At 39.6% G+C, this 12,681-nt stretch overlaps 1 protein-coding gene across 1 annotated transcript in view; it reads right to left on the bottom strand.

Moving 5' to 3' along the window:
* The window catches only part of cacna1ab (calcium channel, voltage-dependent, P/Q type, alpha 1A subunit, b), a 185,752-nt gene that overhangs the window by 67,981 nt on the left and 105,090 nt on the right, over window positions 1–12,681 (bottom strand). The window contains exons 20-25 of the mRNA XM_068320925.1: window positions 11,862–12,399; window positions 9,870–10,177; window positions 5,268–5,400; window positions 4,959–5,088; window positions 4,148–4,207; window positions 3,208–3,314 (exon numbers count right to left, since the gene is read on the bottom strand). Of these exons, the coding sequence (XP_068177026.1) occupies window positions 3,208–3,314; window positions 4,148–4,207; window positions 4,959–5,088; window positions 5,268–5,400; window positions 9,870–10,177; window positions 11,862–12,399 (1,276 nt within the window). The remainder of the gene's footprint in view (window positions 1–3,207; window positions 3,315–4,147; window positions 4,208–4,958; window positions 5,089–5,267; window positions 5,401–9,869; window positions 10,178–11,861; window positions 12,400–12,681) is intronic.

The raw sequence follows: 12,681 nt of genomic DNA, 5'->3' as shown, positions 1-12,681 counted from the left end.
TCTGTCTCACACACACACACATGGACGCACGCACGCACGCACGCACGCATTCACGCACGCTCATACACCAGTGTACTGCGACTGCATGCAATTCTCAGTCAGTGTTTCAGTCAGCATTTCCCTGGAGGATGGGGGCTGCCAGAAGCAAAGCTTTATATATTGTATTCAAAAACTATACTAATAAGAAGCGATTACACACTGACGATGCTAAAGCATCTCTCTGTCCAATGGCTCTGCAATATACCTGTTTCGTAACAATGTCATGCATTAAAGTTAATTTACAGGGGTGTAAATATGAAGGAAAAGAGATGACAGAACAGGTGAAGGTGAGGGGACAGTGGTGGGAGATTGTCCTTAAAAGGGAACGAAATTAAAAGAGTAAGGGGGAAATAAGCAAAGAGAAAGCAATACATGATGGAAGGGAAGGGTGTTCCTAATGCAACAGGGAGTAACTGAAGTGAGAGTGCAGCAGTGAAGGAATTTTCAAATTGTTTTATATAGATGCTGTAAGTGACATGTAAATTAACTGAGCCCTTTTACTTTCTGCTGCATATTTATGATATTTAAAAGCTGTCCACCACCACTGAAGTTTGAGGTAGAGACCGCATTATAATTGTTTTTGCATTCCTGTTGAATTGCAATGCATTCATAATGCTTTATAACTTGCTCCAAAAAACATATAGAACGATTTTTACTGGGGCTATAAACAAGTCTGAAGAAAATAACATTTGTGTTCAAATATGTAAGATCTTAAAAAGAAATTTTCTAATTTGGAGATGGGGCAGGTTTATAAGAAAGTATATTCAAAGGTTTGGGTAACACATTTATCAGGGTCATGTTTATTGTCTGCAACTGACTAAATATCTCTTCATATAATTGCGAGTGATGCTGTCAACTGCATCACAGAAGGAAGGTAATGCAATTTGCGAAAGCAGACATGCACTGAGGATGATGACAAACATATTCAGTCCCTCCAGTTACATGTAACACACATACTTGTTATAGTCACACACTTCTCTATACTGTAGCTCAACTATAACAAATCATTAATCCCATCACTCCTTGCCCAGTCATGCCACCCCTCCTTCCCTCCCATATTCAGTATGACTTCCCCAGGTCGTGCAGAAAGAAGAGTGTCAAATACCTGATATTCCAGGGAAGCTTTGTCAGAATGACTGGTGCATATGTGTGTTTGAGTGTGTGAGTGAAAGAGAAAAAGGAAGGGGGGAGGGGGGCAAAGTGATGAGCCCTGATGGTGTTCCTCCCTGTGACAAACTGGGCACTTACAGGGTTAAAGGCGACTGGGTTACCTTCACCCTCGTGGACAGACAGATGCAGTCCACAGTACAGGGAAGGATGGAGAGGAGGGAGGCAGAAGATTTTTTGTGGTTGGAAGGGTGGATTTCAAAGGTGTGTGGTGGAGTGTGGAGACGTCAGGTTCGATCATGATTTACAGGAGGTATATTTGGAGAATAGATATGAGAGAGGTGAATGGCAAGCAGGTAACAATGAGTGATACTTCCATCACTTCCTCACACACAGGACAGAAAATTTAATATCAACAATAGCAACAAAGACAATGGACTTGGAATGACATACCTGCAAAACAATAGCCTGTTCATATTTTTACTGTCAGCAAGCAAGAGTTAATATGTAAATAAAAAAAAACAACTGCTGTGCTTCAGTACAGCCTCAAAGTGATCTCATATAGAAACAGGCTTAAAATCGGGCTTAGTGTAATTTACAATATTATGATGCCAGCGTGAATACCATTAAAATGAAACTGATACTGAAAAAGTACTTCATTTACCAAATTTGTATGCCATATTTTCACCCATGTCAGTTTGTAAAACAAATTTTCCTGAAATTTGGACATGGGTCAAGAAGGACTTCAACAAATTTTGAACACGGATATGCAAATAAAAGGGCCTATCCATGTTTCTTTTACCACTGCATTTGACATGGCAAAATAAGGTATCTTTTGAAATTTTTCATGGCTGACTAAACACTACTTAATTAACTGGAGTAAGGTACAAGCCAGGTCAGATATTTCCTCCGTGCTGGGGTATGCATGCCATTACATTTTTCTACTTCATATGAAACCCCTGATGTAAATAGAATCATTGGAAGTACAATAAACGGAAGAATACAAGGTTTATAATGAAATGTTTGACTGGACAAGTTTTGATACTCCTTATTTTGCTTGATAGTTATTCTGTTTGCTGAACGGTGAGAAAGTGTGGAGGGGTGGGCTTTGTGAAAGATGGTATTAGAAGGTATTAAGGTACTGTAGTTAGCCATCAGCAGGAAATAAAGATGTGGAGGGCTTCAAGGATTTGATAGAACAAAGTTGGGGTTTTAGACATAGAAGAAGAGGAAGGAGTGACCCACGGCCTGATTGGTAAGAAAATATAACTCCGCATGGTTTGGCAAACAGGGGTGAAAGGGATCAGGAACAAATGCAAAAAAAAATGGGAAAAGAAAATGTTCAGGTGAGACAGTGGTGCTTTATGTTACATTAGTTTGATTAGTTATGGTGAATGACAAAGGTTTTTCAGGAAAAGTTTGAGGTTTGCGAGGGTGGCGTTTGGGTGGAGACAGTACAGCCACACTCCAAAAAAAAAAAAAAAATTTCAGCTCCTGCATGCTTTGGAATGTATTTGGGTTCCTATTTTGTGACCACAGAAGAACAAAACTGACATGTTTGCAAAAGAATTTTGCAATTGGTTCAGAGCAGAATTACCTGAAGTATACTCTGACATACCCCAGAGATTATAGTTAAAGAGCAAGGAGGAGCCAGTATCATTTTAGAGTGTAGGTCGAATGTCAAAGATGATCATTCACAACGCCAGAAGAAAGTGGTGATGAAACACAGCAAAGACCCACTGACACATGTCATGTGATGATGAGAATGAAAAAGATATGGACGATAGACTGCAAAAGCTGGGAGATAAGTAGAAAACGATAATCTTACAGAAAAAGAAAATAATGAGCAGATGAGTAGAAAAGGGAAAAATAAGAAGAGAGAGGGCACTGGAAAGAAGGAGAGGAGAAAACAAACGTAGAAAGCCAAAAAAGTAATGGTACAGAAAATGTACCATTACAAAAGTAATGGTACAGACACCCCTGTCACCCAGGGGTAACAGGGGTGTCTGTACTAGTTGGGGAGGTGAACATAATGACGAGGGGGATGGGAGGTACACTTACGTGAAGGCAAAGGCCACCAGAGCACCACTAACCACTATAAAGTCCAGAATGTTCCACAAGTCACGGAAGTAGGAGCCTTGGTGTAGAAACAAGCCCAATACCACCATCTAGAAGACATAACACACACTCAGTGCAAAGCAATAACATTCATAGAGTAGCTCAAAAGCTCAAATACAAGTCAGTGTATTTGAGCTTTTGACAATGACACATTTAATGGGTAAGCATCGTCAGATTACCACCGCTATATCCGCCGCAGCGGGTCACGGGGAGCCGGAGCCTATCTCGGCAGCATAGGGCATGAGGCGGGGGACACTCCGGGCACGACGCCAGTGCACCGCGGAGCCACACACAAAGACATACAACCATGCACACACACACTCATTCCTACGGGCAATTTGGAATGGCCAATCAACCTGAAGCGCATGCTTTTGGGGGTGGAAGGAAGCCGGAGAACCCGGAGAGAATCCACGGAGACACGGGGAGAGCATGCGAACTCCGCACAGAGCGGGACTCAAACCCGGGTCCGCCATGTTGTGAGGAGACAGCGCTAACCACTGCGCCACCATGCCGCCCTATGGGTAAACATATTTTGATATAATATATGATCCATTCTTTGATGTGTGTGTATAGTTCTGTGAGAACACGACTGTTATGTGTTAGTACTTCTGTAAATTTTGTTGTGTACCAATGCAGTCCTGACCAGATGAAAAATAAGATATAGAATTGTAATAAGGTTGAGTGCCAAAATGGCATTCTTGTACATAGAGATGCAAAGCATTGGAAAAAGTTGGGTGATGATTAACAAAACAAGCAAACATAAGCTCAAAAAGGGAAGACATAAGGAGTAATCATAATCACACAAGTACGCAAATACAGATGACAAACATAGTATCAATACAGGCACTCTATCTCTCGCACATAAACAGTTACACTTTATTACCTTGATCAACATTTCAAATGTGAAGACGCCTGTAAAAACGTAGTCAAAATAACGCAGCACCTAAAGAGAAGCACAACAGCAGATTAATCAGTGGGATGAAACAGAATTGAAAAGATTGAAGAGAATATCACAGTCAGACCTCAGTTTCTATTTCTACTCAAAACCAGGTGGTTTTCATATATCATCTATAATGAAATTGAAGACAAGTCAAATCATGCTATCTGCAATGCTTAGGGATGCTCATTTTTAGGGATACCAATATATAAGTTTCCATACATTTATAACTATATAGTACATACAATTGTTTATACACATTACCTACTAGATAGAAATTACTCTTGAAATTTTTTAAATGTTGCTATGCCTATTCTAGTTGTGGTCATCTGATGAAGGGGCAGCCATTTCTTACTGATTGAAACTAATTGATACATCATAAAATACTCACTAATAACTCACTGACTACCAGATGATGACTCAAACTAAACTGTTGATTGATAATTTACAACCTACTAATAACTCATAATCTGTTCTATGCCTTGGGTGGTATCACACAAGAATCGGTCATCTCCACATATGGATAAAAAATAAAATGCATGTATTGTAATTGAATTACCATTATTCCTATCATTAAACCCTTCTGTAAAATGATCTGAACCAAAAAAGCCCCCTTAATTAGTACCAGGCCGATGATAGATAGCCTTATTTCAAACCACCTTGTCCTTATTCAGGAGGTTTTGTTTCACGTATGTATTCTTGGCATTTACAGCCCGACAGGAAGACAGAAACACAAGCACAGTGGGTGATATCTCACATTATTTCGTGGCGATTCAGGCCAGACAGGGTCCTCTGCAGCGAGGGCAATACTGCTCATGGCGATGACAGAGAGGATGCTGAATTCAAAGTACTTCAAAGTAAGGATGTAGTGACAGCACTTCCGAAATCTAGTGTAAACGAAGACATACACATGAATAAAAATAAAAATAAAATTTATTCAAACATTTCTTTAAGTCAAGAATCAATAAGTTCTCTATGTTGTAAATAAGGACTGTTTCTTTTAATGATGTGTAAATGTTTCATGAATGTTTGACCAAAGTGTTAAAGACATGCAACAAATTCTCACGGGTTGGTGGTGGACAAAATAAAGCACGAGCTGAATGGAGGCATAGGTTTGGGGCCATCTTCATCTTCTCCTTCATCCTCCTCCTCCTTCTTTTCCTCACTCTTCTTCTGGTTTGTGTTGGCATTTTTGTTCACTAATAACATAGAGAGAGAAAAAGAGGAATAGGACAGGACATCTTGCTGACATTCTCATGTCTACATACAAAACCAACAGGTTTTCTTAGATATCACCAATGAGATTTCCATGATATTCATATATGTCGTTCACAATAAATACTGTTACTGTCTTAAAATCCTTGCTTCTCTCTGATTGTATTTATATTTCACACGATGTGATCCATGTCTTCTCGAATTGTTTTTTGAATTATAAACTATTTCCAAAAAATAAACCGTACTAGGCTGTCATGATCTCTCCGTTCCTGCAGTCTGCTCCACAGTTTCCACTGTCCCACCTCCCAGCCTGACCACACCTCCTGCTGATCACCCACACCTACAGCCCATCAGCAATCAGTCCGGTATTCAAACCCACGTCTCACACTCAGTCTCTGCCAGATTGTGATTGTCCCATGTCCTACTCTCCAGCGTTCTACTCCGGTTGCCTGCCCGATCACGACCTGTTTCGTCCCTGGACTCTGCCTCTCGTCTGCTTCCCAGCCAACCTACATGCCCTTCGTCCACGGATTCTGCCTCGTCTCTCTGCGCCGGTCAACCTGACCCTCGCCTGTCCAAGGACTCTGCCTCCTGTTCGAGCCCCGGTAAATTGACTAGCCTTCTGTCCCTTGACCTCGTCTCCTGCCTGCTCTCTTTCTGTGGATTCCCACTCCGCCCGGACTGAAAATAAACACTGTTGGACTTAACTCCTGTCTTGTCTCTTTGTGCTGCACTTGAGTCCTGTTCACACCCCGTGAAACTAGGCCAGTTTATCAAAAGGAGTTGGTTCAGGTAACTGCTGCTCACACACACACTAAGAAATCTTTATGGAAACTACCTCTGATGATATAAAACGTAACTATGGCTGCTGGCAAATTTTTTTTCTTTTTCAAAAAGGATTAGTTATGTATGTTTCCAGTAAATGTTGATCAGGCTTCCATCCGCTCAATATCTTACTTTCTTTTTAAATGCAAAAGAAGGGGAAAGTTCTGCCTCTACGTTGATAAATTCTATGAAAGCTTCCACCTCTTAGATCTTGACTGAAATGTTATCTGAATATTTGAACCAGTAGCTCATTGTTGTGACAATTGAAAAAGTCAACTGATCATGGCAAAATTTCAGTCTTCTGTCTGCAAGAATTTTTGAGAAATTTGTTGAGTACCAATAAATGTGGTAACTGCAAACTTCAAATCAAGGGCCATAACTCCAGCAAATTAATTTCCAAACAGTTCCTGACAGTACACGTTTAAGCTGTCATCCTTCAGCTAGAAAAGCCACACCATGTTCAGTATAAAGCGGGAAACTGAGCTATTCCCACATAAGGGAATGGCAAATGGACAGAAATTATATCCCACATTTACTGTGTGTCAAGGAATGATGGATGCGTTAAAATGTTAATGTCATTTTAAGAATGTTATACCACCCTGAAAATTCAGATAATGAAATTAAAAGGTGAAAATTTAGAAAAATCTTAAACTTGATAAATTGTTAACAAGACTAAGCTTACAAACAGACCAACTGTGATGGAAAGTTTTTAATACGATAAAATAATACAAATAAAACAATAAAATCATATAATAAAATATAATTTCTTGACCCAAAAATCTAGAGTGTCAAATCTTTCAGCACTTTGGAGAAATGGCCCCAAGTCTCGAGGTCATGAAAGATTCTGAAAGAATCTAATCTGTTTTTAGAAGTGTTTGCGTAAATGTCAGTATCTTTTAATAATGTCTGCACTAAATGTCCGCGTGACTGATTAGGTTATGTCATCAGCCATGTGAAACTGTCGACTTGATGTCTCTGCTAACTTCTTGAGGTCATGATGTACCTACTGAAACTGGGGAAAGAGTAGTTGAGAGCAGAGGGAACAAAGTTAAACAACTGATTCGCACCTCCCATAGTTACGCCTTTAGAGTGTAAAAAGATGTGATCCATTTCCTATTTTGTACTTGAAGTTTTTTCCTGTACCCAGAATATTCTGCAACACACCGGAGGACTTTTTCATCGTCTCCAGAGCTCTCATCATGCTTAGATAAGTATTTGTTGAACTTCTGTTTGTTGAACCTGTCTGTCAATATCTTTGATGTTATCTGACTCTTACTCAACCTACTGATGATATTACTGTATTGCTACTCAACTTTGATTTGAATTGACAAAATAAATATCTTGTGTTTAATACACTGTGTCTTGTCTTAAGAGAAGCGAAACCCCCCCCCACAAAGTGGCGTCATGAACAGCGAGGGTTCTAAGACTTTCATCCGCTGCCATTTGCCCCTCCTTCAGGCAGACAGATTGTACTGCGTGCAAACATAAGGTAAACCTTTTGGCTTAAATATTGCATTACTGTCTGCCTGAAAGATGCTATGGATCCTGGTGAGATTTGTTTGCTAAACATAATTTTAAAATAAATTTGTTTAGTCTTCCCAAAACTACCTGTGTGGGTCATCGTGGGTTGAGTATTTGTCTGAATATATGTTTGTCTGCTTAATATCTGTTTGCTTGGCATGAAAATAATTTTCTACTCTTTTCTCTTATTAAATGGGTGACTACCAATAAACTTTTAGAAAACAAAAATAAAAAGGTTGAGGTAGTAAAAGACAGTCTATTCGGCGAGAAAGTTTTGTGAAGATGTCAGATCCAATATTGAATCGATAAATTATGGGTCTTTGGTTATTGGCTGACAGTCCATTTGCACACATAAATTATTTGACTGTTAAGGTCTGACGTTTTCCGTCCTGGTGGGGTACACCGGTAAAAGCCCATTGGTGGCCTTAGTTTGAATCGTTAAAGAACAAACAAAGCTTCGAAAGCCACAATAAAATTAGAGACTTGTTTCCTGTGTTTGGATGGAATTCAGATCGGGTGCTGCATGGTTTTCTAACTTCAGGGTTGGTGAAACTGTGTGGACCGCACTTATGAGGTCAAGATTTCTGATCAAGCTGATGATTGTTGAAGAGTTTTGACGCCGTTCAGGCTGGTGTTCCACAGGTGACGGGAAGATAAACACATGGAGTGTGTGATCGATTAATTTCCGGTCGTTGCGTAGAGCCTTGAGCTGGATTCCCATGTGGAATGTGAAAGTAAGGCCGGTCCACCTAAGATCTATATTCCTGTTACTCTTTCTAGTGTCATACAAATTGCTTCAGTGTTTGTGGAGATTGATAAATTGGTGATTTGCCTATAAATACCTTTCTATTTGTTCTTTGTCTGCTCTATTCTCTATTCATCTCTCACCCCCTCTCTCTGTTTACCTGAAAAAGGAGTGTGAGTGTGAGTGGCTGACAAGGACGGACAGAAGTGAGACAAATGTGGATGATTCAGGCTGTGTGTGCGTTAGTGCTGAGTGATAAACCGTCATATTTTTATCTAATATTTTGGTGTATTGGTGTCCAGTGTGTAATAGGAAAATAGATTTTTGAGTTGTTGGCAACTGAACTTAAGATTCTTGAATGAAAACTGTGGTGTGAATGAACAGCGCTGTTTTCATTTTCATTTTTTTTGTTAGAGAAAGCCAAAGGTTGCCTTTCGTTGTTTGAGTTTGATTGTGTTAGACAGTTAAAGATTTATCTGAAAGCCCCAATAATTAATATTAACTGTTATCTCTAATATTTTTATTTGTAGCACACTTTATTTTTCAATTCATTTTTACTGAATATTCAGAGTAAGCGTGGAATTAGTTTCTCTAATAGTGGGTAAGGCTTAGATGTTTGGGGTTGGAGGCTATCCAATTTAAGAATACTATTTTGGTTTCATGTTGGAGTTTATCCAATTTACAAACGCCATCTTGTGAAAAACATGTGGAGTTAAAAGTCATTTTTTTCAGAAAATTGGGTTGTTTGACAAGTGTGTCACTTCATAGATGCTCACTGAGACAATTCTGACTGAGCTTGGCATAAATTAGCATAGATTAGCATACATTAGCGTGTTAGCATATTATCTTAGCATATTAGCTTAGCATGTTAGCTTAACATGTTAGCTTAGTATAAAATAGCATATTTAATTGATTTTACTTTAACGTAGTAGCTTTGGATAGCATAATAAGCTTAGCATTACTTCGCTTATTATTGCTAATTGTGAACGGTTGGTTGTTTCGGTGTCTGGAGGAGCTGTGCTGGCAGCGTGTGTGCAAAGCTAGTATAGAAACATCCTAGATACATGTAATTTGACGATTTGTTCTTAGTCTGTGGTTGGCTTGGGATATCTGAATATACATTTTTTAATATCATTTTACTGTATTGCTACTCAACTTTGATTTGAATTGACAAAATATCTTGTGTTTAATACACTGTGTCTTGTCTTAAGAGAAGCGAAACCCCCACCACACAACAAATATGCAGAAAACATGTCATGGCTTTTACCAGGTCTTATAAAGAAAATATTGCTCTGTTTATTAAATGTGTTACACATTGCTGGAAAAAATTGTAAAATCAGATAAGCTTGCAGCAACGCTCACCTTGCAGGATGGCATTGGTGGAGGGGTAGGGGTAAACAGGAGGCATTTCTATCTTTGTGTACTCGGGTTTGGCTATGCTGGTCAGGATAAGGCTATCCATGCTGTGGAGCAGAGTGTGGGTGTCGACATCACGAGAGTTCAGCAGGTTGTTGACATGGTCAGGATGGTTGGGGTGATCTGGTGGGAAGATGTAAGCTTGCTCATTGGCACTTTCCAGCTTGCTGTTGTTGCGGATGTTGTCCAGGTCCTCGTTGTACTGCTGTATAGGCCGTGTTGTAGACAGACTGGGACAGGTAAGGTGGTGCTTCCTGATGGAGGGGAAGGAATGGATAATGAATATGAATGAGGATGGAAAGGATCGGGTGTGAAGGTCAATCTTGTTTCACACATGAGATGTAGCACCATCTCATCAAAACTGAGTTGGCACCCAGTTGGCACAGTTTTTATACGTAAAACGGGCATTTTTCAGATCAGATGTGACCAGATTCATCATTGTAAGAACTCAGTTGTAAGATTATCCTATTTTCTTGTATCTGCATCATAAGAACAAGAAACAATTGAAGTTTTGTGCGGACTTTTCACCACAACTTCAAACTTTTATTGACCTAAATGTAATATTATTAAAATGCATGTAGCTGTACATTGGTAGCTAAACACAGGAATCAGTGCTGCACCCTCAATCTATATCACCATAAAAGTGAATGTTTTCCAAGTTTTATTCAAGGAGTTAAAACAACTTCCTGTTTCATTACAAATAAAGAAAAGTCTCATGGTGCCATGGATACACCTGCTGAATACTGTAAAAACCTTTAAAAGACTTTGTTAAAAATAATCGGTTTAACAAATATGTAGAAGCAGCTTGTTAAAATATAACCCCTGCAAATCACAGAAAAATGGAGAACAAATTAAAAATGGCAGAAGGCCTGTTGTGCCTAGATCATGGATATCATAAAGATTTTTGTAAATCCTTATATGATTCACATCCGACAAATTCCATACCTGTGGGTGAAAACTCTGTCCAGAGCTTTTTTTTTTTAAACAGTGTAGGCCCTGAAAATCATTTGAGATCATGAAAACCGTTGACAAGTAAATTTTGGTGAATATCTGAGCTTCCCTGGTCTCTCAGTATTATTTTCCTGTTTAATGATGAATATCAGACCTCGATAAGCCACCATTGTGAGGAAAATCAAATTACATACAACAAAGCTTTCTGAAGGCCCTACAGTATAGCTTTATTGAACAAATTTGAGGTCATGGTGTCTGGCTTGATTGAGCCTTAAATTCTGAGTTAGATCCCTACCTGTTTCAATTTGGTGGTGCTAACAAATTTTTTGAAAATTTGTTCAGGGTGGGACAATTATTAAAGTCTCAAGTTTGGGGCAGGGCTCTTAATCTACAGGTTCAATAGAGTTCACATGACAACATCCTCTTTCATCATAAATGTTTGAGGCACGTAACAAAAACAAACAACAAAAAGTCAGGCTTTTCATCCGACTTGGGAAAATAATGCTAATTTCAAGTCAATCAAATTAAATCCTTTAGATTGGTTTGTTAAAACAAGGGTTTTTGTTTCTTCAAAAAGTGATTTCCTGTTGATTTCATGTCCATGTTACAAGAGTTTTTTTCTAGTCCGTCATTTACATATGTGTACCAAAATTTCTGTAAGTTATATTTTATATTTTTCCTTTTTCCTACTTTTGTGGTGGTGCTAGACTTCTATTCACCATATCATATACGTAAATTTCTCCTCCTGTTGAACTTTCTGAAAAGTTCTATGACTTTAGGAGTATGTTTCGGCAGAACAATATGATCCTCATCCACTTAGTGTTGGGCCCTAACTATGAAAAGGTAATGCTACAGTATTGCTACACAAATGTTCTTGGAAAATTGCTGGCCACTGTTTCAGCTTGTTTCATGATTTCTTTGAAAAAAAACAACTTGCAAGGCTTTTAAATATTGTCAGATATTCCCAGATAAAAATCCTTTACTCACTTTCTGGTGTGATGACCTCTATTTTTGTCCTGGTTACCATGACGATGCCGTCTGCTCTTCCGTCCACCTCTTTCCATGCGTTTCTCCCCTTCTCCTTCGGTACCCCTAGATCTATTCCTCTGGCCTTCTTCCCCTTCCTTGGCTGTCCTACGGTGCTGCCTAGTCCTCCTGGTCTCACTATTCCCTTCTCTCCCCTCACTTCTGTGTCTGTGGCTCCGGTGACTCCTGTGACTGTGCCTCTCTTCCCCCTGCTGACCCTCCATATTGCCAAGTGATGTGTAGCTGATGCCATGCCCCATGTTGGGCTCTACTGGCCCTCCACTGTCTGGCACAAGTTTCTGACCATGACTGTGTCGGAGACAATGGATGGCTCTAAAATGGTGATCAATATCCTGGCGCTGGTACTGCTGGTCCAGAGGCAGCTGTCCAGGCTGGGTCTTGTTGGTGTTGTTGTTGCGATTATCCTGTGGGTTGACCATCAGTGGACGATCCAGGTGGGTCTTCATATCGCCATGTCTTTTGCGAGGGTATGATACCTAGGTCAAGGCATTAAAGTAGCAGATTGGATCTGTGGCTTCCTTTAAGATGTAAGATCTGCCTGTCTGTCTTTCTGAGCAGAGACACCACAAACCCAACAACATATTAGGAGCGTTCATTTTAATATGAGGATATATCTAGTGGCCGGCGAGGTGATGACTGCTGCTCTTATTTATTTTGTCCCATTTGAGAGAAGTTATAAACGCCTCTGTCCTCAAAAGCTACATTGGTCGCAGCGGTGGGAGCCACTTACAGTATTATGAGAAGTTTGACTAAGCAGAAC

Source organism: Antennarius striatus, chromosome 8 (assembly GCF_040054535.1).
Source record: "Antennarius striatus isolate MH-2024 chromosome 8, ASM4005453v1, whole genome shotgun sequence".
Taxonomy (NCBI): Eukaryota; Metazoa; Chordata; class Actinopteri; order Lophiiformes; family Antennariidae; genus Antennarius; species Antennarius striatus.
This window is presented reverse-complemented; position numbering and strand designations above follow the sequence as displayed.